This window comes from Aulonocara sp. 'chitande type north' Nkhata Bay, linkage group LG10 (assembly GCF_057382095.1).
Source record: "Aulonocara sp. 'chitande type north' Nkhata Bay isolate Kocher_YH1m ecotype deep benthic linkage group LG10, A_spYH_male_GT1.1, whole genome shotgun sequence".
NCBI classification, from domain to species: Eukaryota; Metazoa; Chordata; class Actinopteri; order Cichliformes; family Cichlidae; genus Aulonocara; species Aulonocara sp. 'chitande type north' Nkhata Bay.
The window spans coordinates 20,285,853-20,311,301 of record NC_141353.1 but is presented as its reverse complement, the minus strand read 5'-3'; the positions used below and the strand labels follow the sequence as shown (position 1 = coordinate 20,311,301).

Genomic DNA, 25,449 nt, shown 5'->3' with positions numbered 1-25,449 from the left:
TGTGTGCATACAAAATAAATACCTGAGACTTAAGCCGCAAGCAGTGTGTAAATCGTTCTTTTGTCAAAATGAGTATTCAGTCAGATTTATTGGCGCGAATGCAAGCGCAAACCTTTCTTTACACTCTTGAGTCATAAAACTCAGTGTAAACACATGTAAAACGTATAATTTTTTGCCTGAAATTTCCAAGGAAGCACTTATCGCTTCAAGTGTGAATACAGATGACTGGGATCTGCTCACCTTGCCTTGCTCCACTAGAGAGAAAAACTTGTCCACTTCCTTGTTGAAAGCAGTGATCCTGATTTCACCCTGTTGACAAGCACGTTTCCATTTAACACCATTTCATTGCACATAGAAGGCAAAAATCAGCCATGTGTGACCATATTAAGATGCAACAGTCAGATTTAATAAGACCTCTCTACTCCTCTACTTACACTCTCATCCACTATTTCAAAGGAGAAGAGCTTGCCCTCTCCTCTGGAGTTACTCCACGTGCGAATGCTCGACTTGTTGGTGACTCTGGCTCTGATAGTCCACCTATGGAAAAAAAATAAAAATGAATCTGTATTAATCAGTGACTGATAAATCACTAATCATTCAAGACCTCCTAGAGCAATTTTGTTCTGTGACTATAAAACAAATAACACTATTGTATATTATAAAAAGACTGATTGCTAGATAATTTTGTCTTTGGCAGTGATTGTATTAAAGCCCATTCGACCATCCATCCAATTCTGAGTCATTGGGGGGCTGGAGCCTGTCATAGCTCACGTAGTGCGAGCGGCAGGGTACACCCTGGACAGGATGCCAGTCGTATGTCAAAAATATATCCTCTTAACACAAGATCAAAGTTATTTTAGATGACAAACCATAAAAAACTGACTTGTTGAGAACTCACTGGCCTTGGCACACTAACTACTTACCAAAGTATTGTCAATTGTTTGGTCAATATGCTCTCATCTGGCCCGATAATTGGTCACTAAATCACCGGTGCTACTTTCATAAGGCAAAAAAGCATCTATACCATACAGAGCTGATCCATTTAAGTTAAGCTACTGTAACTAGCCTGCATGATGTTCCACCAACTTTAATCTTTGATGCTTTAGGCTACGGCTACAGCTTCACTGGCTCCAGTGTCTGCTGGTAGAAGTAGGTTCACCTAGACCAAGCTCGATGTGAAACTTCCTTTTTTGTATGAATGGAAAAATTGCTCAGTCTGCTGGTATGATTTCACTTTAAAAAAAAAAGCACTCTTGTTTTAAGCACACAAACCTCCACCAAGGTAGCTCACTTTCTGGACAGTATTTACTTTTAAGGGAAGAGTGTTGTAAGTTGCTCCTAATGCACTCATTAGACTGTGAATGTTAGATAGAAAGCACTTGTATAAAAAGTGCTTGTATGAATGAATGAGACGTTATAAGTGGAGAATTTTTGTCAAATAAAAGTCCTTGGTTCATTAAAGCCCTGTACCTTGTAAATGCACAAATCCCTTCCACCGTGTTCCATCATCAGATATTCATTATGCAAATACAAACAGGACATTTAATATAAATACTTTGTTAAAAATAACAAATTACTGCAAATAAGTTGCCTTTAACAGCACAGCTGTGTGAAACTTAACTAAAGGAATAAGTCTAAAGGTCAAACAGTAAATAATACTGCAGACTAGGGCTGTGCGATATGACCAAAATCTCATATCCCGATATAAAACCTTTATCGCCCGATAACGATATAAATCACAAAAGAATTAATATTTTCTGTAAATTCTGTGAATCTCGGGTAGGTGAAGTGTTTCCAGCTGGGCGTCGTGTACCTGGAGTCGAGTGTTTTAACCGATGCATGAAACTACACATTTTTAGACATAGGTTGTAACGGCCGCCGTTTTCTTTGTGAGTATTTATTACACGGCGTGCTGCGGGGGAAAGCCTGTTCTAATGTTTGAGTCTAAGGTTGATTTTTTTAGCACCTGACGACTCTTTTTTTGCTTCTCATCCGTCAATACTCTGCATACTTTTTCACGTGATTCAGTTTATTTTGAAAAGTCTCAACAGGATCTTGAGCTTTATTGTGAAAGGTTTATGTGGAAAATAAACAAGTGGACATGCGATGGTTTTACCATCGTTGTTGCTAACGACAACCCATAAAAACAGGCGCTTCTCCGTCCGTAGTGTGTTTATATTAAATATAAGAGAAAGAGAGAACTTTAAGAATATAGCCACTACAGTGACCATCAAAACGATGAAAAAAATATTGCCGTAAACAGTGTATTTTGCGACACCACGAAACAAATGATAGCGTAAAATGAAACGACAGACGTTTTTATATCGTCATCCGATATATATCGTTATATCGAACAGCCCTACGGCAGACACTTTAAAAAGCCTCCTTTTTTGTTAATGAGCATTCCAGCTCGGCACACATCAGTCACCAATGTGTAACACAACTGCACAAAAAGAACAATTTCCTAGGAAATTGAATGAGTGTCTCACAGTCTTTTTTAAAGTTCAGTGAAAGGGAAAAATAAAGCATATCACAACTTTCTTTTCAAAGAGTGAACTGGTTGTTGTACATCTGCCAAGTCCTGGATGTGCTTCTTGTTCTGTTTTTAACAACAGCCAGCCATGCTCTGCGCTTTATGAAGCAGGATTCTTTTTGACTGCATTGATAATTTTGCAGTGGAGGATATTCTTACTATAACTTTGCCTGCAATTAAATCCCCTATCATAAGAGCAGCTGCTGGCCTCGAGTGAACCCTATTTCCTGCTCAGTATGGATAAGACTGCTACACCAAGGTTTATGACAGTCAAAAGCCAATTATAGTCTGCTCTAGATGCTTTTACTTAACAATACCAGAATGGGATGGGGAAAGCCATGCGAACAGCCATAAAAGACCTTGCACACATAGAAAGCATCACTATATAATCAACTGCATGTAACACTGTGTCACACAACGACAACAAACCTCCACTTTTAATCTCACCCAAATGTTCATAGAAGGACTACAGCTGCTGAAGTCATCTGTTTTACTCACTCTAGGTACTCCCCAACTTCAAAGTAGGAACAGTCATCAGTTTATTACAACACCTAGAGGCACAGTTATCTTTACAGCCTACAATTTCAAACAGTGCTACGTTATCAGTGCCCAAACACAGAGAGAGTTGACAGGGTGCCTTCACTACAACTAGAGCTTGTTATTCTGTGCTCTTGTCTTTTTGTAGCTAACTTTAAGGTCAGAGACAGAGACTTATGCCTAATGAAACGATAAGAAACATGAGGGTGGGGGGGAGGGTGCAGTAAAAGCGAACCCTGGAGGTGAAACTGTAAGAGGGAAGGAAAAGGGAAAAAACGTGGTTAGCCAAATCCCCACCGGGCCAAATAACAAAATCAAAACCTCAGCAGCAGACCATAAAGACCCAGCAGTACCTGGTGCAAAAGTGTCCGTTTCCAAGGCAATATCGGTCATTTCATTTCATTTCCATGCAAATGGGTTGTATAACATATGCACACTCAAGTTCACACAGCCACACACATTGTGAGCGAAAAAAAATGAATGCTCATACATGCATGCGTCAACACATGCCCCAAAGTGCTACCAAGAAATGGTAGCAAGCGGGGAAGCAGAGTCACAGCGTGAGAGAAAGTAGTTTAGCTGATGAGCAGAAAAGCAACAAAATCAAAGTGAAATCATAAACATATACAGCTTAAAGTTTGTTTGGATATTAGGAAGAAATATGGGCAAGTCAGATTCAACTTCACAACTTTACAATGATCTGCTACAGAACTTAACTCACACACAGTACATGCATGTGAAGGGTGTCTAATGTAAGGTACAAGTGGCCACTAAAAGGTCCAATCCTGCCCACAGCAAAATGTCCAAATTGTTCATTTTTTTTTACCCAGATGTTTGATTTATCTGTTTTATATTCTTCTGAAATACAACAACACTATCTACCGCCCACCATAATACACCAAAGTAAGGTGGTTAAGCTACAGAGACATGTCAGCACGTTCCAACAGTTCTGTTTCTTTGTAATGACATACGACTGAATGTGGAAATAAATACAAAACTGGACAGTTAAAATTGAATGCCTCACAATCTAAGGGTTCATCTTCACACTAAAATAATTAGAAAGCATTTGGTTGTCTTTATTTTTTTATAGTCACTGTCTCCTAGGTCTGACCAACTTAAAATACATTTGAGCTGCATGCTAAAACGAGTCTTAGACCCCTGATGTATATAAAAGTGAGCAAATTTAGACCGAGATCACTTGCACTTACTTGCTTTGGTAGGGGTTGAGGCTTGCAATAGGATTCACTTTTGCTGAAGAACCTGGAGAAGCGCTGTTGGCCTTCATGGGCGAAGCTTTCATGGGTGAAACCTTCATAGTTAAGCCCTTACTGGGTGATGCTTTAATAGCTGAGGCCTTCATGGGAGAAGCTTTCATGGGTGTTTTTCCCGTAAAACTTCCTCCTCTGCCTCTGGGAGCTGAAACACAAAGAAGATACTTAAAAGAGTGTTGCACATTAACAACATGGTAATTTAATATTGCTGAAAGAGATCATCAACAATCTTGGAAATGGATTCACCACAAAAGCCATTTTCAAACTGAAATGGCAAACACTGGCTGGTTCAAACTTCTGAAACGAGAAGACTTGCTGATTTTCTCAGTGTTATTTTACTGTTGATTTATAGGTTTAAAACTTGGACTATTAACGTATGTAGCACGATCCCACATCCCACATCCGGTGAGACTACCAAACATTAGTTTCCATTCTATTTAATACCTGCATAAGCTATGTCTCTTATGTTGCAAAAGTAGCTTGTTAATAGTTTTTCATTAACTCTATCAAAGCTCCAACCACTGTGAGGTATTTATTAGCCCAACTACAGTGGTAGAGCACCTGCCAGTTTGCTATTAGGCAATACAATCTGAAACACGCTGCCAAAAATTTCAGCTAGGATTAAACATTAGTGGTAGTATTATCATCTGATCTGTGAGCAGCTGCCAAAATAATAAAACGCCTGAAAAAGTTAAATTCTCCCAACAGAGATGCATACTCAGAGTTACTTAATTCCCTGTTAACATCGGTTTGTGCCAATTAATAAAAATGTTTTTCTTCTTCGGGTAAGGCTGCCAATCAATTATTAATTTCATAATTACTATATCTGTACGTGCCTTTCAGTCATAGGAGAAAGAATAATTTGAATTAGTTATCAGACTATCGGTCTCATGGCCAAGAAAGCAAACATACTTGCCTTAATTATGTTCATGCGCCATGATTATTTTTTAACTTCGACTGAGTCAAAGACAGAGCAGTTATTCTAGATCAGTAGGAGAGAATATGGGAGGTTAATAATCAATGATTGCATATTTCTCGTCCTGTGTCTACTTCAACCACTAAATGCTAAAATTGTCAGAAAATATCAATATGAACGCTAATGTGTAATTACTCAAGCTGAGAGTGATTCAATAGCATAATATGGAATTTATGGAATTTAATTTTGCAGCGTTGATCTTATTTCTGTCTTTGTTATGTGCATACTCAACTCAGGACTAATTTAACTACCTCACATAGAAATAAATCAACACAACTGTATTTTTTTAAGTTAAGACGAAGTTTTCTTTGTATAAAATTAAAAAAAAAAAAAAAAAAAACTCCACAAGTTTTGTGTTCTTCTTTGCAAGATACAACAGTTTGGACCAACCCACAGACTCATAAGGTGCTATCTCACCTCCCACAATGAAGTAGCATCAGCCCCATCAGTATGATTCAACCCAAACACTTATCTGCTGACACAATATTTTTTATGCAATTGCTTCTTTTGGCAGGAATAACATGCCATATTGAGCAGCAGTATTTTTTGGAAAGGAGGGTGTGCGGGGATTTTCAGGGATAAAGCGAATCAGGTCCACCGAGACCACTCCCTCTGATTTAAGCTCCGGTTGTAAAGCACAACAAATATGCACCTCGATGATACCCTCCTTTCTGTGTGTGTGTGCACCTCATGATCAAATTCCTTGGGGAAATTCACAGATTGAACAGCTATTTTCAGCCGAGGGGTAATTAACATCAATATTCATACACACGCTATCTGGATGGAGAGTTAGGAAGAGAGAACTGGTGGCGAAAGAGAAGATGAGGAGATGATAGGTGGTGGGAATCGGGAATGGACTGAAAAACAGCAAAGAGGGGGCAGAGCTTTATCAAGGATGCTCGTTTTCTGTGGCTTAGATCAATGCAGGCTTCTAATATGTATGCCAATACCATATTCGACAGCTCCTGTTGTTAAAGAGCGGACTGTGATGAGTATACACTAAGAGGGGAATATACAGTATGGATGAAAAGGAAATAATAATAACAAAAAAAGAGAACGTGAATGAGAAAGAATGAAAACGTGTGTGTGTGTGTGTGTGTGTGTGTGTGTGTGTGTGTGTGTGTGTGTGTGTGTGTGTGTGTGTGTGTGTGTGTGTGTGTGTGTTCATCAGAGTGAGGGCAAAAGGGAAAGAGTTGTGTGGGGGAAAAAGAAACCTACAGAGAATGGTTAGTGATGAATTATGGATATTATTTTAACCGCACTTTAGTGAGTCCAGATATCTTTTTGGAATTTAAATATCATCTACAAAGCAGTTTGAGAAGACTATTTCAAGAGATAGCTGCTGATGAATATTTAAATGGGAACACAGAACTACCTGTGACAACTGTGTCGTGGCCTCTGACTTCACATCTACTGCTGGTTTTTTGGGGTTTTTTCTGTTCTGTTATGTTTAAGCGAGAGAGGACTGCGAACCTAAGAGGTGCTCTCAAACAACTAGACGCTCAAAACACTTAAAATAAATGCCACAAAATCTTCAACAGGAAAAGTCTATCTAACAGCATCCTCCTACTCCCAAGGTGTCAAAGGTCAGGAGTCTCTACAGAGCACAATGCCTACAGCAGCTTTCCATTCAGCCAATTACTGTACACTTCCTCCAGTTTCTCACTCCTCTGTCCTCTCTGTCCTCTGGTCTGTGATTTTAGAACTGATCTTAGGTTTGCATCATCAAATATGTTCCAGTTCTTAAATGGATAACATGTATGTGTTTGTATTTGGGCTCATTCAGGAGAAATGCATGTCGTATAAAGCTGCACAGTGAATTATTGTTTGGCCCAACCATTAATAAACTTCACTGCGACATCCTTTTCTATTGTTTTAGTAATGGGTTTTGTTTCATTATGCACTAATGCAGTGGTGTCAAACGTAAGGCCTGGAGGCCAGAATTGTTCCACTAAAGACTTCATTCTGGCCAACATGAAAGGTGTCCTCTATCAACTAAAGAAATTTCCGTATTTTTAGTGGGTCCACAGTAAAGACATTTTCTGAGAATTAAGAAAACCAGTCTAGGCATGGAGCTACTAGAACTTTTCCTGTAATTTTAACAATTTATCATGTCGTTTCACTGGTTAAGTGTTCAAAGTGTAGTGTATGTGGCTCATAATGTAAAGAGAGTCTGACATCCCTGCTCTAATGTATGAATATATCTACATATATATCTACATAAAGCACAGGAGCAGCAGTCGTAGAGTTTCAGTTAATACCTCTAAAATGTTTGTTTTAATATTTCTTAACCTTACGTCTACATGGGTGATAGCCATCTCATGAAAATGGTGTAAGAGTTAAAGAGGATGTGCTGTTTGGTAAATACATATCCTACATCTTTGTGTCTCTTCCCTGCATCTTAGGCTTCTCTGCCAATAGGATCCCTGCTGCACGGAGCTACAGTACAAGAAAGAGACATAATTGAAAGAAGTAATGAGCCAAGTTAGCCAAATGGAGGCACCCAGGGAGTCAGTATGTTGCTCAAAGACTGGGACGTCTGCACAGAGGTTTGAATCAAAACCCTCAAATACAACAACAGCCCCATGAGCCATTACATAACCCAAAGCTCAATGGAAATGCTTGATTTGTGGCATTTAGCAGTCTTGGAAACGCTCAAAAATGCATCGACTTAGTAAGAATGCAATTTAGAAAAATAATGAAACAATCAATCACTAAGTCGCATTCAAAAGGAGAAAAGGCTTGAGAATTTATGCACAAGACCCCTTCATCAACAGAACAATTAAATAGAGGAGCAGTTTTCATCTATCAGGTTGAATCTCTGAAGCAACACAGATCAAAGGATGTAATGAGGAAAGGAGTCTGATGAACTAGTTAATACGGAGCCTCGTCTTTGCTGAGTCAAATTAGTTGACTTCTCTCTCAACCCCCCCGCGCCGATTCTCCGTGTGCACCGCAACAACAGGATTCAGTCCACAACACAATATTCATGAAGCCATGAACTGGAGGAGCCACCGGCCCACACAAGCTCCCTCAGTCACAACACGAGCACACAGACACACACCTACACATGCACAAACACGCGCAATATACTAAGCACTCATTATCCACCCACATGCCTACATCCTCCACCGAGAAGGACTATCGGGTATGTTTCTGCCACATAACAAAATCAATGTCAATGCTAAGCGTAGTTGGTGGTGGTATAAAACAACTGAGTGAAACAAAGGCTAAGCTAATAAAAGCAGATCCAATAAAATGCAGACTACTTTAGGCATGATACATGGCAACAGCTACTGTGGCAGGAAAGTGAGTATCATTTGGGGCTCCTAAAATGTTACAAAACTCTGGTTGGTGGTAAAATAGAGGAAGAAGTGAGTTATGGACTCCCCCAGTGGCCAGTGGGCAACAAGATAGTTTGCCGCTCTGATGGCTGAGCTGTAAATATGATTTAAGTACCCAACGTGTTATGAAAAAAGGTACTTAGACTAAAGCGACTTCAGTCTACCATTCATTTAGCATTTCCTGTGGCTACCACAGTGTGCCTTATGATCCTGCTTTATCTAGTTCTTAACCCACCCCCAGACTACAGCCTTTGAACACTGAACTGCTATGAATATCAAAGGGATGGACATCAGGATGTACTGTTTGGTTAGCAATGTCTTTCCAAGTCTCTGTTCTCCACCAAATTATAGCTGCAGTTTGGGGTGAAAACAGTGAGAAGACTGCAAATCAACTGTCAGCAGCATTTGCTTAAAGGGTGCTTGGCTCCCTCTGTTGGCAAGATTAGGTTTTATTAAGAAATAATATTCTAATTGTCCCTGAAATAACTGGACCAAATATTGTATGTTTAAGCTAAAACAAAACCCTCCTTTGTTCTCTGTTAATATTATACACACATGATTAGGTGCTCTATACCACTACAATATATGAATTGTAGATGACAAAAATGATTTGTAGCTCATTTAAAGACCTTGTAGTAAGTACGGCTAAATGAGGACTTGTTTTAAATCAATGAGGTAATTAAATACTGTAATCTGCAAAGCAAGTAATGATATCCATAATCCAAGAGCAGGAAAACCTCAGGCCTTGGCACACTTTGACACCACCTACATATATAATGTTAGAGACCAAGCATAATCCCTCTTATGGCAGTGGCCTCCTCCAGCCAGACAATGCACCCCACTGCTTGGTACTGACACCAGGAACACTGAAAAGGGCCTAAGGCATTAACCAATCATGTTGAGCAATTGCTGGATTCACCAGAACAAGCCCAAACCACAAAGGCCCCAAACCACAACCCAGCGGTGTCCTGCCAAACACCACATGATGCCACCAGAGCTTTTTACACAGCATGACGGGATCATACACTATATATAGCAGGCCGTCTTAATGTTGCGGCTTGTTGGATCATGTTTTTGGCCTTACTATTAATAGCTTCATCCTGATCATTCTGAAAGCTTATGTTCGGGGGAAATTGGCACGGGGCATTGCCGTCCTGGGAAAAGCAAAGTATATGTTGGATCAGAAAGCACTGCACATTTTATACTGTGCTTTACTACTGCCATATATGAGCTACTGTGTAGAGGTCTGGGGAAACACATACAAAAGTAACACACAAACAATAACTATAATACAGAAAAGGGCCATTAGATTAATAAATAATGTAGGGTACAGGGACCATACAAATGCACTCTTTGTCAAAATGCAAGCTATTAAATTCCAAGACTTGGTGAAGCTTAAAACAGCGCAAATAATGTATAAAGTCAGAAATAAATTGCTTCCCAAAGAAATCTGTAAATTGTTCATAGAAAGAGAAGGTGGGTATAACTTAAGAGGGAAATGGAATTTAAAAATACAAAGTGCTAGAACAACTTTAAGAACTATGTCAATCTCAATTGCAGGAGTTAAATTATGGAACAGTCTAACAGAAGAAATAAAAGACAGTCAAAACATAAAACAGTTTAAAGTAAAATATAAAAACCTAATTTTAAATAAGTATAAGAATGAAGAAAACGGGGTTAACCCAGGATGGTAATGTTGCTGGTAATGGTGTTGTGGTTCTTTTTTGGTTGGTTTTTTGTTTTTTTTTGTTTTGTTTTGGTTTGTTGTTTTTCCATAACTTGTGTATCTGCAAATATACACATTCTGTATTTTTCATATGAAAGAAACTATACTGTGGTGGGGCTTGCTAATTTCTTGTTTTTGATTTATGTATGTTATGTTTTGTTTTACTTCATATGTTTATATGTTTCATATGTTGTTTGTTTAATTTAAGACAAAAAAAATTTAATGAATGAGAGGTAAAACTTGAGGGGGTAGGGACAAATAAGTAAATACTTCAGCCTACTCCTTTTCAAACAAATAATGGAATGATATTTTGTAATGATTGTGAAGGCACATGTTTGAAATGTTTGAAATAAAAATGAACTGAACTGAACTGAAAAAGCAAAGCTTTTACTGCTGTTGTTTCCCAAATGTGTGAGCAGTACACACACACACACACAGCAGATCGAGTCACTTTGAGGGAAGAAACTTTTGGATCCTGCGTCTACTGATGCAAAACTACCACTTTATGCATCTCAAATTTTGACTTGTTTTTTGGGGGGATTCAACTACAAATACTAATTAAAATTATTTCTTTGCTAAGTTGCCTGTCACGTGCAGATGCAAAACTGGTTCATATATTGAGCTAAGTTGCTGTTTTATGCATGAATGATCGATAGGTCTGTGTAAGTGGCTCAAAAAAAAACATTCCTCTGAAAATGCTCAGCTACAAGGACTGACTGAAAAATTAGAGAAAATGAAGACAACACCCAAAGGAAAAAAAACACGAGAACTATTGCTCAAGACCACTTTAAAAACCTAAAAGAAAATCTGGCTGCTTGGAGGCAAAATATGAAGAGATGAGGGGTTCCTCAAAGCATCTGCACAGTGCTGCATATCATATAATTAATGGCACATATTGTAAATGAATAAGTACACTCACTTTTTCTTCAGGTTCTCAAAAGCCATTGTTTTGCACTATAAGCGATTTATTCTGATACAGTGAGATATAAAGTAGTGCTGATGTCAACACAATGAAAAGGTGCTTCTGCCACACAAGTGACTAAATAACAAGCAGGAAATGGCAGCAGTATTATCTTATATTACCATGATTCATATACAAAGTGTTTGACAAAAAAACTCACAGCTGTAGTTCCTATAGGAGGGTCCAGGCACGGCAGCAGACGGAGGGGACTCTGGAACATAGGTACTTGATGACACCTTCTGTGGAGATGAAGTCTTACCTAAAAGAGGAACAAACACCATAAGGGGCTTCCAGAGGCTGTTTATTACAGTTTCTTACCTTCATCCATGCACACTTTAAAAGTACTATACCATCTGTATTATAAGGAGTGGGATTTCCAATCTTCCCCCCAGTTTCCTTTGCTGACTTTAATATATCCATGTCCATAACAACAACCACACGCCTGGAACAAAAAAAAGGAGCAAAGTGAAAATTATACCAAATGGGAAAACATGAGTAAACAAAAGAAGAAAGGAAATAAAGAGTCAACACATACCTGCCATCAGCCAAAGTGTTGTTGATGGTCTTTTTCAACAAACACACACAGTTTGGTACCAGGAGGTTCTCTTCAGATAAATAGTTTAACTGGGTAGCAAGCAGACAAGCTAGACACAAAAATACACAGAAATTTTCATATATAATTTCTAGAAAAAGAAATATCACAGTTTAACTGGCTATATCTTAGTATTTAAGACCTCCACATTATCTTTGACTTTTATTTCTGGTGTCACTTCCAAATTTAAAAGTTGTTGTACTACTGGAGGACACTCACAAGTCAGAGAGTGCTGGCCATCACTCATCATAAGTCGGAACCTGGGTGGGCTTGAGGCATTACTGATCTGACGGATGTTCTGACAAACAGAGAGGGAAGGAAAGATGTCAAAATCAAAACAACAAAAGGTCCCAAGATATATTAATAGGAATCATTAAACCGCTCTGTTTACACATGACAGCAAAGAAGCAATAAAATCAATTATAACAAGCAGGCATTTATTTACGCAGCCCTTTCCCTCGAACATCTCCACAGAGATAGCAGATGAGTCAGGACCTAAGGGTTCTGCTGCCTCATCTGTAAGCTCTGAGCGGTAAAGAAGGGAAATGTTTAACTAGCTAGCCTAGCTGAGAAGTTATCAAACGTTCTAATCACAAAACAGGTACAGTGGACACATGTGTTTGAATGTGTTTGTTTAACACACAAGTACAAGCATAACACAGACTAATGAAAAGAAAGGCATTTTGTCTGCATGTGCTGACTGTGCTGTTTTAGTGAGTAGGAGATGTGAGAGGAGGAGAGAACAGGAGAGAGCAGAGGACAGATGAGATGCTAAACGATCTGCTGTAGAGGTGAGGAAGAGGAAATTATCACATGAGACAGAGTTAACACTCTTTGCCTCAGCTCAAAATGAGCCCATCATACAATGAAATCAGAAGATGAGATGCAAGCTCATTCATTTTACAAATTTAACAAAGAATTGAAAAAATACAGAGCGTAACAAAAAGAATCATCTGATTTTTAAAGGTTATCTTTTATAAAGTAATGAAAATAGAAGCTTGCAGTAACTAAAAAAACATGGCTGTACATAAAATTTTACATACAAAACTTTCACTGTTGAGAAGTTCTCAATGTGTCCCCCTCTATATGTAACATTCCATACAACATATTCCTTGCCGAGTTAAACTTGTCTCATACTTTTGTGAGCATGTCTGTAGTCACTGCTACCTACCAGCAACCACATGAAACTCACAAATCTCCTCTTTCTAACAGTATGTGGCTGTGGAATTAAAGCACTTTAAAATCAGATGGTTCTTGTTGATACATCGTGTACAATCTCTATTACGTCTCCATCTGCAATGGCAAAGGTGTTTCACAATGACATCACTGGATCATTCCATCTCCAAACACTGTGAGCCTTCTGCTTGACTATGTCGTTTTTGCATAAAGACTAACAACAAATGTTTGCATTGAAAAGACCACTAGTGACAATTTCTGAATGATATATAGTTGTATTTAAACATAATGCAAAATAAAACACGTAGAATACTTAACATGAAACCTTTACTCACAAAATTGAAAAAGGAAATGCTGTCTTTATTCTGTGCTTGTGCTTGAATGTTAAGTCAAGTTGCACTGCAAAAAGAAAAATATAAGTAATCTAAAACTAGACCTAAATTCTTTAGTTTCCAGATGGTATTGTAATTATAACTCATATATACTCACATATACTCTGTACTTATGCTATAATAGAGGCTTCTATGCATATCATGTAATCTGAAATACAAGTGGGTTTCCACAGAGCCACTCACCAGCAGCTGCAGCACGGGCTTGTCCACATCTAAGCCTTTGCACAGGGCCTAGACATCAATAATAACACACATAGTCGTCGTTAGTTACAACTGCCTGTTTGTCCTCATTACATATTACAGTGTTGCTAAGGCAAAGTTACAGTGTAACAACCATTGGACAAAACTGCCATCTATTCTGTTTCTCATGTGGATGGTGACAAACACTTTCTCTAGACGTCAAATATTATCGAAAAACTGTCGAGAGGTAAAATGTCATTATAGCCCAAAAATAGATTGTTCTGTTGACCCAGCCTGATTGTTTTTGCTCTTCATCACAAATATTGCTCTTAGAGCTTTTTTTTTTAATCAACCGGTAACAAAGTTTATTTTTAACTGATCTGGTAATGCTACAGCTGATGAACCATTAGGACCAAAGGTAAACATTAGCGCACAGGGTAGCAGCCTGAAGTTACACCACACCACAATCAAGCTTGAGACACGGAGTCAAAGAGAAAACAGCAGCTCAGTCAGTTTAAGGTTTATGCTTACTTCAACCGCCCCTTTTGTAAGAGGTACGTTCATGTCTCTCGTGTGAAGCTTATCTCAAAGCTTGCAGAGTTTAGCTTTTCTGGTACGTAGCTCCAAAAAAAGCCATGACACTTATCGCGATAGGAGAGAGGCAAACGACACTTTGCCGAGACGTTAAAAGACCGGAAGTGTCACATTTACGCCTTCAAAATAAACGATATGCTAGGCCACTGCACGACATTGACTATTTTGCCAATCTGTTACATTATATTAATTTGATAGTTTCAGTCTGTAGCTACTGCACTGGTCTAAAAACTAAACATACTACATACATACTACATTATTTGTATTTATACAACAAACAGATTCAACAAAGCTGTGACCACCACTATGTGTGTATTTGTATAATAGCCAAAAATGAATAAAACAAAACTGCAAAGGCGAGGGGCAACAAAACTGAATAACACCAAAGGTAATCCAACTTGTATGGAGAGTTGTGTTACTACTTTTAAACACATGTTTCCAAAACTTACTTATTTAAATTCTGCCCTCACACAGAATTACTACAAATATCAAAATATTGAATATTGTTTCATATGGCAAATCAGATTCCGGTGCAAAATGTGAAAAGCGCCTTGAAAATAGTCACGAAAAGCAATTTTATAACCTCTAAAATGAAACCTAGCTTCAGAATTATTTTTGGATACTACCGAAAAATATTGTTTTACGACAATGTGATTAGTTTGAATTGTGTCATTAACCTAATAAGGAGAATATTTTTCAATTTTCACATACAGGATGGTCTTTGAACAGCCACGGGTTTGCAGTTTTGATTTTATTGTGAAAGATATTGCCGGGAACTGTAGTTTGGTCCACTCTAACGTGACAGCTGTGCTGAGAGCGCTGAGAGCTCATGTGAAACTAATTCAAAACAAACCCAAACTACTCTCCGGTCCTGCGGTCCTGTCAGCAGGGTGACGCGGTTCTGTTGTAATCCATAATGGATCTGCCGTGCGTTCAGTGGCAAGATCACGTGGCACAGAAGTGGCGCGCTCTCGAGCCCAAACTAAAGGAACAGTTTACGTCCCTGCTTGAAATAGATGACGTTTTCAGATGTGGTCTAAGTCTCGTGAGGTAAGCACCCAGTTCAGCTCATGTAGTACCAATGAATTTAAGACTACGAACCTATTTTATTAACCTTACACTGACTGGTAGTTCTGAGGCAGCTGCAACAGCTTGGACCACTTGAACTGGACTTTAGTCCAGGAAAAGCTTTTGAACAGTGCTCTGCACCTATTTTGTGTTTCTGTGTATTATTAAAGGGTTCTTTTTGTTTTTGCAGACAAGATGATCTGGACTTCTTGCAGCAAGAATCTGCAGTATATTCAGTACAGAAGGATGCAGAGCTAGCAGCCAAATGCAGGGTGAGGGGAAACTCCAGCTTCAAGACTAAAAACTACACTGCAGCTGCTCTGCACTATTCAAAGGTAAATTTGAAACAATATTATATCTTACTCTGGGACTGTAGGCACCCTAGATACTTTAATTAAGTTAAAAAAAAAATCCTTTCTTTTAGAGGGAAGAAACATCCGGCAGAACCAAGCTCAGTAAGAGAGTGGCTATATGCTGCAATGGAGTGATTGGGGGGAAGACAGGACAAAAGACACACTGTGGAATAAAGCCAGAGATTAATAATAAGCAATGATTAAATGCAGAGTGGTGTGTAAACACTGAGACAGTGAAACAATGTGAAATACTAGCTCTGATGTAAGTTAAGTAAGAAATACTACGCTGGTGACTATCGCTGTTACATCTGAGGTGTATCTGGATTTTATTTTGACTCTAAAAGTGTAAGCATGCCTTTGATATTAAGCACCTTAAACATGAAAACACTGCCCACCATAAACCCCTACCTCAACTGTCTCCTGTTATTACAGGGCATCTGTTTTGCTCCCAGTACTTCGGAGCAGCTGTCTCTGTGCTACGCCAACCGCTCTGCTACGCTCTACCATCTGCAGCACTACCAGGTGAGTCTGTGCCACCTTCACCATTAAAACCAGCTGTGCTCAGTGGTTGGCTAGTGTTGTCATGGTGTGAGCTACAATTGCCTGTAGGAAGCTTGCACAGAAAAACGTGCTGGTTCAAATCCTCATGCAAATGGTTGATGATCTGCACACAAGACTGCATAAGTGTTCTTTTTTTAACAATGCTGAAGACTTTCTTGCTGTGGCCAACAGGAAGGATACCCATGTTCCTCACATCACACCCGTTTCCATCACAGAAGCTTTACCTGGAACCATTTATAAGTCACTGTACCTCTGCGGGTGCTTTGCAACCAGGAGCTCATCTTCTATAATGATTTTTTTCATGATTCATTAAATAAAAAAATATCGGGCATTATAATATTTTTTAATATCCTATTTCTCAAACTTGTGCCAGGCACTAGGATTAAGTCAAAACTGTACAGGGCATTCATTTATCCTACTTACCTTTGAAGCTGTTATAAAATACCTTTGACTGCTAATTCCACACTGTTCTCCCCTCACAAGTCAGGTAAGAGTTTTGAAGCACCAGCTGAGTCCACAGTAACAACCCTGTTCTCCATTACTTGATGTATAATAAGCCTGTATGGTTAGGAAGTGTCTGTGGGAGGACATTAATCTACCAAAAAACAGGAATAAAAAGATTTTAAAAAAGTTCAACTGAGCGAAGTTAAAAAGCAGTAATTCCTGCAGTTTCTCATGTTTAAGCCTAACATGTCAAATAAGTTATTATCAGTTTATTAAATTTTTAACACCTTCAAATGGGAAGCGTGAATTAGATATTCTAGTTTATGAAGTTGTGCATGTTTAGCAAAATCTTGATAACTGTCTAAACCGAACCCCATCTGGTTTGGCTTTAACTCTTTTCTCTAATAAAGATGACATTTAACAACCTCCCCGGTATCCGTAATGAGGAGTTTTGACACCTCTGTATATGTCAATAAAGACGTGGTTTGGCGACTATTAGAATAGTTTTCAGGTTTTTCCAAGGGTAGCTCTATAAGCAGAGACCACCCTCACTAATATCTGATGCAAACAGTCATTTTGTTCTATAAGCAGACCTGACATATGAGAGGAACCACTCAGTTCAGAAAGGGTCCTCCTAATGGATTAAGAAAGAGTTAAAACAAAACTAGTTAATTATCCTAACCATAATCACTGGGATTATAGGTCTAAACCCGCCGTGGTTTTTAACGTTTGTGCCATGAGTCAACAGTAAACCTATCCAACAAGGAAAGAATGCACTACTGCATATTTCATTCATCCAAGGTTCAGATCGCAGAACAAAATGAACTCTTTTGCTTTTTTTCTTTAACTTCTCTTCTTGGAATCATAGCAGATTCTTTTTCTTCTCCTTCCTCTGCTTCTACTCCTCCTTCCTTTAGGGGTTGCTGCAGCAGATCATCTGTCTCCATCTCAGCCTTTCCCTGACATCCTTTTTCTATCACACCAACCCTCTAAACATCCTTCTTCAGTGCAGTCCATGAATCTTCTCTGTGGTCTTCCACCTTTTTCCTTCTGCGTGCACCATCTTAAACATCCTTAATCCAGTATATGTACACTATCTCTCCAATATATACTCAGTCCCTTGACTAAACAAAGTATTTTTGAATCACATTGACTGTCAATCTCGGGTTTAAGTGTGTGGTACAAACTCTCAACATCAGACTTAAATCAAATCAAATCAAATCACAAATCACTTTTTATTGTCACATCACATGTGCAGGCACACTGGCACAGCACATGCGAGTGAAATTCTTGTGTGCGAGCCCCACAAGCAACAGAGATGTGCAAACACAACAACACAAACGAGCAAAATACAAGAATGGCCAACCTGAAACTAATAAATATATGTACAATATATAATAGTGTATGCATTTCTGGATGTGTATACTAAATATTTTCCTACGTGTGTGTGTGTGTGTGTGTGTGTATACACATTTTTACAAATTAAATAGTAAAAAAATAAAATAAAATAAAATAATAATAATAATAATAAAATATATAAAATATACAGAGTTGAATATGTGCAAAACAAGTGGCATTTATATACAGTGTGGAGTGCATAATGTTGAAGTTCCAGTAGTGAAGCTGAGGTGTCTATGACGTGTTCAGCAGTCTGATGGCCTGATGGAAAAAGCTGTCTCTCAGTCTGCTGGTACGGGACCGGATGCTGCAGAACCTCCTTCCTGATGGAAGCAGTCTGAACAGTTTATGGCTGGGGTGACTGGAGTCCTTGATGATCCTCCCCGCTTTCCTCAGGCACCGCTTCCTGTAGATGTCTTGGAGGGAGGGAAGCTCACCTCCAATTATCCGTTCAGAGCACCGCACTACTCGCTGGAGAGCTTTGCAGTTGTAGGCGGTGCTGTTGCCATACCAGGTGGTGATGCATCCAGTGAGGATGCTCTCAATGGCACAGTGATAGAAGGTCCTGAGGATGCGGGGGCTCATGCCGAATCTTTTCAGTCTCCTGAGAAAGAAGAGGCGCTGCTGCGCCTTCTTCACTGTTTTGTTTGCAAATACTAATCACAACCACCACACTAGGGCTGCCACAAACGATTATTTTGATAGTCGACTAGTCACCGATTATTTTTGCGATTAGTCGACTAATCAGATCATCATCCATTGGACGTACAGCTTATTGCACCAGCAGCATCTGGTCTTATATAACTATCATTAGCTTACAGCTTGAAGTGTTTGTGCTAACTAAAAATAAAGACAAGATGGTAGTTTATTAATTTTTAATGAAATTTGCAGATTGTTTCGGTGAAGTTTAATAAACTCCTTGCTTTCTAAAATATAACAGGACACCGGAGTATATTCTCCAGCGTCTCACACTTCTGATAATCAGCTGTCTGCTTGACAGTTTTAGCTGTGCAAAAACTATACCTTTAATCTCAGCCAAACCGATTTACCCAGGAACAAATAAAATACTGAAAAAAGCCAAACAATAACATTTAAGTTATCTAAGTGACTTATATATATGTTTAACCTGACTAGCGAAAGACGGCGGTGGGTTTGAAAACGATTTGCCGGGAGTCCGGTGTTCTCACGGCTCTAGTTAGCCTTGCCCCCGCCTAGCTAACGAGCTAGTGGGTAACAGACGTCTCCGAAAACGTCGGAGCGCTTTTGAAAATATGCGGTGTCTTGATAAACTGAGCAGATATTTGAGGTTTACACAGCTACATTCTCGCCTGAAAATATGTTAAACGTTTATTTTGTGACCCAGAAAGAATAATAAGAGTAAAGTTAAAACTAACTAGCTGCCGCCATTGTTGACAACTGCGCTGGGCTGCGCTATGAATTCTGGGACACAGCTTCTTCTTCTTCGGGGTTTAACGGCAGCTGGCATCCTTGGACATGCAGTGCTGCCATCTTCTGTTTCAGTCCGTTATTACACTCTTAAATCCTACTACTCATTCCTGCGTCCTTTGTGATCTTACAAAGCTTCAAACGATGCGTCGACTATTAAATTAGTCGTCGACGATTTTAATAGTCGACATAATCGTGACTAGTCGACTAATCGTGGCAGCCCTACACCACACCAACTCAAATGCTGTCCTCACACTAAAATTCTCTCAAATTCATGTTGGCCTAAATCTAAACTGCTCTTTTCCGAGTCCTCTACATAGACAACAGCAGGTTTGATGAGAATAGAGAGCTGTGAATGATGTGTGTGTCAGTGCATTGACTAGACCAGGGGTGCCCAATCCCAGTCCTCGAGAGCTACCGTCCTGCAGCTTTTAGACGCATTCCTTCTTCTGACACACCTGAATCAACTGAATGGCTTGTTATCAGGCCTTTGCCAAACTTGATGGCATGCTGAAGAGGTAATCACACCATTTGATTCAGCTGTGTTGGAGTAGGGATGCCTCTAAAAGCTGCAGGATAGTAGATCTCGAGGACTGGGATTGGGCACCCCTGGACTAGACCTTCTTTGACCCCCCTAATTCAGCTGCCTATTCGACAGACAGTGCACAGACCACCATTATGATAGCTAGGCTACCTAACCATAGCCAGAGCTGTAACTGGCAGAATCATACTTCATATGTAAAACCTTTCAACAGCTTAGCAGGCGTGTGAAATGGGTCAGAATCATAAAAGTGCTTATTTGTGTACAATCTGTATGTAGCATTCACAGCACTGCTTACTGTCCTTAAAAATGCCTCCAGTATTCCTTTTCTCAGTCTTCTTATGACAGGTTTCTAAGCCTTACCCCTCCGGTTCAGTGCAGAATTCATGAGTTAGTAAAAAGTCTGTCATCTCTATGTTTTGCTCACAGTCTTTGATTTTGTGATTGTTTACGCTCCAGCTTTTCTGTTTTCCTCAGGAATGCCTTGATGACATTGACAGAGCCGTGAAGAATGGCTATCCCTCTCATCTTTTACACAAACTGGAGGACCGCCGCACTCTGTGCTTTAAACATCTCTCTGTACATGAAAAGGGAAGGGAGGATGATCAAAACCCTGCCTCAAACGATTGTAAAGGTTCAGACACAGCAAATTCACCATCTGTTGGGCCTCTCACAGTTGGGATTTGTCCTCAAGTTGTTGTTGACTCCACTGTGGAGAAAGGTCGACACCTGGTGGCTGTAAATAGAATAGCAGCCGGGGAGGTGATTCTCACTGACAGGCCGTACAGCTGTGTCCTCCTACCAGGAATGGAGGAGGTGAAAGGGAAGGTGGGACGGTATGGCAGAGAGAGAGAAGTGTTGTTTGGAGTGGAGGACAGGCGTTGCCATAGGTGTTTGACTGAAACGCTGATTCTTGTACCATGTGACAGGTGTAGCTACAGCCGATACTGTTCAACTGGTTGTCAGCAGGAAGCCTGGGAAGAACATCATTGCTGGGAGTGTGCGCTGGGAGCAGATCTGATGGCGATGGGCGTTATGTCACAGCTCGCCCTGAGGTTAGCTCTCAAGGCAGGGTTAAAAAACTTTCTACTAGCAAGGGAGCCAATCAGAGACAAGCACAAAGAGTGTTTTAATAATCACTCGAGTGATCCTTCTACGTCATCCTATGGGGGCTCTTACCTGAATGTGTATAACTTGCTGCACCACCTGAATCACCACAGCCCTGCTCTGCGTTTCATGTGTGCGGTCACCGCAGCAACACTCTACCTGAAGCTCAGCAAGGCAGGACCACCACCTGTATCATGGAGCCATACCCCACAGGGACCAAACAAGGAGGGAGGAGACGCTGATTGGAATGCAGAGCTATGGATGCTGGGAAGTGCAGTTCTACAGCACATCCTACAGCTGAGGTGTAACGCCCAGGCAATAGTCGTGCTGCAAGACACAGGTGACTGCAGGCGCAAAATGTGTTGTTAAGTTGGCTCAGATTGAGTGTAGTTAGAATAAACAGCTGCAGCTGCGTGTCACAGGCAGAAAAATGAGAAAGAAAATCGTGTTCCCTCTTTAATGAAATTGATGGATGACACAACTAAAAACGATTTTTTAGGTGCTTCAGGTGTGACAACACAGCAGACGCTTTCAGAGGAAGATTTACAGTGCACTCACTTTGCTTCTTTTTCTAACTCAGTGGAATGAAAACAGTAATAAAAAATGTGGGTGAGAATGAAGTTAAAGAGGAACTCAATTTAAACATGCTTGGATGATGGGACATGTTTACACTGCTTGTTGGGTCAAAAATTCAGTTTCAGGTTATCATAGAAGACCACAGAGGTTTACTTTTAGGATGTCACAACCAGAAAATTTAGGAGATTTTTGCTTCAAAAGGATTTTAAGGATATATAAAACTTTTCTTATTGATTTTTGCAACTGTGAATACTCTGTAGTGTCGACTACGCAGGAGGTCCCTTTTTCTAATTGCATTTTGTTTTGGCTTTTTGCATCTCACAGGAGCAACAAACTCACCGGTGCAGTCCAACAGGGAAATTCGCATTGCTACTGCAGTATTCCCGACTCTTAGTCTTCTCAATCACTCTTGCTGCCCCAACACCAGCCTGGTGTTCAGCACTGGAGGCATTATTGAGCCTTCTGGTTCAGCTCTGTCTGCAGACTTCAGTGGGGGTGAAGCTGAATGGAGGCACAAGGCGCAGGGAGTCACTGTAACAGTCAGAGCAGCCAAGCTCATCACTCCTGGACAAGAGATCCTGCACTGCTATGGTATGATGTACGATGGAACATTTAGATAGATTAGAATCAATATGGTATCATAACCTTGTGTATAAAAGCAATTTTTCACCATTCATTTTATTTTCCCTTCAGGTCCTCATAGCAGCAGGATGGTGACCCAGGAACGCCGTTGTCTTCTGCAAGAGCAGTACTATTTCTTGTGTCAGTGTGAGGCCTGTAGCCAACAGCAGCAGGACGTGGAGGAGCCCAGACAGCAGGAGCCAGGCGCTGAGGGCAGAGATCTTGGACTCCTGTGCATCAAGTGCAAAGGATCTCTCAAAGTATGAGATCATTATTGACTTTTTTCAGGATTAATGGGGGGCACAGTGTTGCAATTGAAAACATGCTGGTTAGTTAATTATTAATTCTACTTCTCGACGTACGTTTAAATGTCAGATTGTGTGGTTGTGTGTCTCTCGGTGTTAGCCCTGTGATGGACTGGCAACCTGTCTAGGGTGCACCCCTTCTTTCATCCTATGAAAGCTTGAATAGACTCCAGCCCCCTCTGTGACCCTAAATTCAATAAGTGCAGTGGTTTGCCTCACAGCTCACAGGGGTTTGAATCCACTTGCCGACTGGAGGCTTTTTGTGTGGCATGTCCTTGTGGATCTTCTCTGGGCACTCTGAACTGCTCCCACAGTCCAAAACATGTACGGGGCTATATTGATTTGTGATGTTAAATTGACCATAGGTGTGAATGTGAGTGTGAATTGTTGTCTATTTCTCCCCTGTGACCAAAGGACGACTTGTCTGGCGTATGCCAAGCCTCTCGCCCTGTGACTGCTGATATCCAGCCCTCCATGAGCCTGAATTAGATACGATGGGGGGGAAAATGAAAGAATTTTAAAGGAAACTGATCCGTCCATTCTTCTGGCCATTTGCCCAATGTCTGTTGACATTTCCATGTTAATCATTTAAAAATACTGTAAATACTTTTCAGAAAAGGAGTGAGGACAGAGAAGCCGGATTTGTATGTTCACGCTCATCCTGCAGTCATTGTATGTCCTTATCTGACGTGAACAACAGTCTGCAGGAGATCAGGGTTAACCTGGAGAAGGCTGTGGAACTCATGGAGACAGACAGGCCAGGTGCTTGTAAAAAAATAAAAAATAAACATCCAAATCTAATCAAATATAGAAATACATCACTGTCATGTGATTCTTCTCTTCTACCCTCCCCCAGGTGAGGCCCTAAGACTTCTAAAAAAGACTCTGTGTCAGTCTGGTCTCATCCTTGCAGAGACACACCCACTACAGGGGGAGCTAGCTGATGCCACAGCCAGAGCTTATGCTTCTCTGGGTACGCATAATAATGATGTGGAGTATTTGCATATGAGCTGTGTGGTTAATGGTGTTTGTGTTTTTAACACCCTGAGGAGTTAAAAAAAACCCTCCAAAAAGCATCTGTGCATAATCTTTGCAGTCTTCTTACTGCTTTGTTTGTGTTCTGCTGTTTCTGTAGGTGACTGGAATAGTGCAGCATCCCATCTGGAGCGAAGCGCTGTAGCCATTGCCTCCCAGTTTGGAAAAGAAAGCGTCGAACTGGGTCGACAACTCTTCAAATTAGCACAGCTACACTTCAATGGGTGAGAAAAGTTGTGCAGAGAGTGGGCAGAAAAAAATTTCAGGTTGCGTTCCTTCTTTTTTAGTGTCTAGTGCTAAATGTGCAGTCACACTGCAGCTGTCAGAGTAATTGCCTAAACTTAGAATACTTGGTTTAATAAGACGACAAACCGTATCTGAGCCAAGTGCCTAAAGCTTCACAGTCTCATAACTTCTACTACGTTCTGTTTTTGACTCTCTTTATTTGTAGAAATAACAACCTTTGCGTCATTTTCCTCTCCTTCTCCCAGTGGTTCCCGAGGGGCAGCTCTCTCCGTCATCCCCAAGGTCAGGCGACTTCTCTGCCTTCACTGCGGTCCACACTGCCATGAATTACAGGAGCTGAAGGCCATGGAGGACTGCTTACAAGGGTAGTTTTCAAAAAAAGCAAACGATAATTAGTTTTGTACTTTGTGAAGCTCATTAAAATATGAGAAATTTCATGATTGCAGGCCTTGTTTGTTTTGTGTCTTTAAAAAGCTGTTACATTGCAGGTAACATATAGTCTTTTTATAAGTTCTTGTTTTTACAAGAAGAAATTATATTATAGCACTGTAGTGCTGTGCATACCCTCAGCTATGCTATAAATATAGGTAACCGTCTGACCTTTAGATGGCAGCAATTGTCCAGTGACTAATTCAATTTCATGCTTGAATGACTGGACAGTAAGATGTAGCTTCTACTCCTGAACCTACAGTACATGGCCCATGTCCTCCAAGACCTTCAGCTTAAAAGTCTTTATAGGACCATTAAGGCGTGATGTTCAGGTGTTGGAGCATTTTTCCTCTTTCAGTCAATCAATTAAAAGCCTTGCATGTAAGTGATGAAGTACAAAGACTAGTGTACCACAACAGCGAAGAAATAAGGGTTCAGGTCACAGTAAGCTCTGATGTAAAGGTTCATTAGCTTTTAAAAAGGAGCGGAAGCTCATGTTGGGCAAAGACAATAAAATCATGATCACAGCTGGAAGTCCCGAGGCATGTGCCAGTTAAAACCTCACAAGTGTCTGGAGGGCAGCCAATCTGACAGATGTGAAGATGTGCGTACAAGTCAAGGTCAAGACAAAACTTTGGTGAGGCAGCTGGTGAAAGAAGCTGGGGAGCAGTGACTCCTCAGTGAACTCAGAATGGTCCATGGGGCAGATTCCTGCTGATGATTGTGGGAAGAAGGTTGAAAGTTAAGTCTGAATAACGTCTTCATTCAGGTCAACTTTTAATTCTCTCTAAAAACTGTAGAAAACTGAGACTGTAGATGAAATTCTTCTCAACATCTATTAATGTGCTGATTAAAAAAAATCAGATCTGTATTCTATAACACATTAGAAAGTGGTTAGAAATTTCTTATCACAATATTCCAGAATGAAAAATGTCCATCAGGATATCACAGAGCACAAAGTAACATTAATAATATTGAGCTGTCCAAATCCACTAGATGTTTAATTTACTGGAAAGTAAACCAAAAAGTCTGACAAC

General features: G+C 40.1%; 2 protein-coding genes across 2 annotated transcripts in view; one reads left to right on the top strand and one right to left on the bottom strand.

The window, feature by feature from the left end:
* LOC147320763 (replication protein A 70 kDa DNA-binding subunit-like) overlaps positions 1–14,376 on the bottom strand; it is a 56,267-nt gene extending 41,891 nt beyond the window's left edge. Inside the window, exons 1-9 of the mRNA XM_086308952.1 lie at positions 14,220–14,376; positions 13,692–13,739; positions 12,160–12,238; positions 11,884–11,992; positions 11,699–11,790; positions 11,509–11,607; positions 4,279–4,486; positions 435–537; positions 241–309 (exon numbers count right to left, since the gene is read on the bottom strand). Of these exons, the coding sequence (XP_086165078.1) occupies positions 241–309; positions 435–537; positions 4,279–4,486; positions 11,509–11,607; positions 11,699–11,790; positions 11,884–11,992; positions 12,160–12,238; positions 13,692–13,739; positions 14,220–14,252 (840 nt within the window). The 5' untranslated portion in view covers positions 14,253–14,376. The remainder of the gene's footprint in view (positions 1–240; positions 310–434; positions 538–4,278; positions 4,487–11,508; positions 11,608–11,698; positions 11,791–11,883; positions 11,993–12,159; positions 12,239–13,691; positions 13,740–14,219) is intronic.
* smyd4 (SET and MYND domain containing 4) lies at positions 13,960–24,420 on the top strand. The gene is made up of 11 exons (XM_086308951.1): positions 13,960–14,106; positions 15,169–15,332; positions 15,541–15,685; positions 16,136–16,225; positions 20,571–21,540; positions 22,101–22,367; positions 22,470–22,657; positions 23,317–23,464; positions 23,559–23,675; positions 23,838–23,961; positions 24,229–24,420. The coding sequence occupies exons 2-11, from the start codon at positions 15,199–15,201 to the stop codon at positions 24,350–24,352; spliced, it is 2,307 nt and encodes a 768-aa protein (XP_086165077.1). The 5' UTR covers positions 13,960–14,106; positions 15,169–15,198; the 3' UTR covers positions 24,353–24,420.
* The last annotated feature ends 1,029 nt before the right edge of the window (positions 24,421–25,449 follow it).

Bases quoted from the DNA above. Each gene is read 5' to 3' on its own strand.
- smyd4 (XM_086308951.1), top strand. From the start codon at position 15,199: ATGGATCTGCCGTGCGTTCAGTGGCAAGATCACGTGGCACAGAAGTGG. The intron at 15,686-16,135 runs GTAAATTTGAAA...CTGTTATTACAG, and splicing joins CTGCTCTGCACTATTCAAAG to GGCATCTGTTTTGCTCCCAG. The intron at 21,541-22,100 runs GTGACTGCAGGC...TGCATCTCACAG, and splicing joins AGTCGTGCTGCAAGACACAG to GAGCAACAAACTCACCGGTG.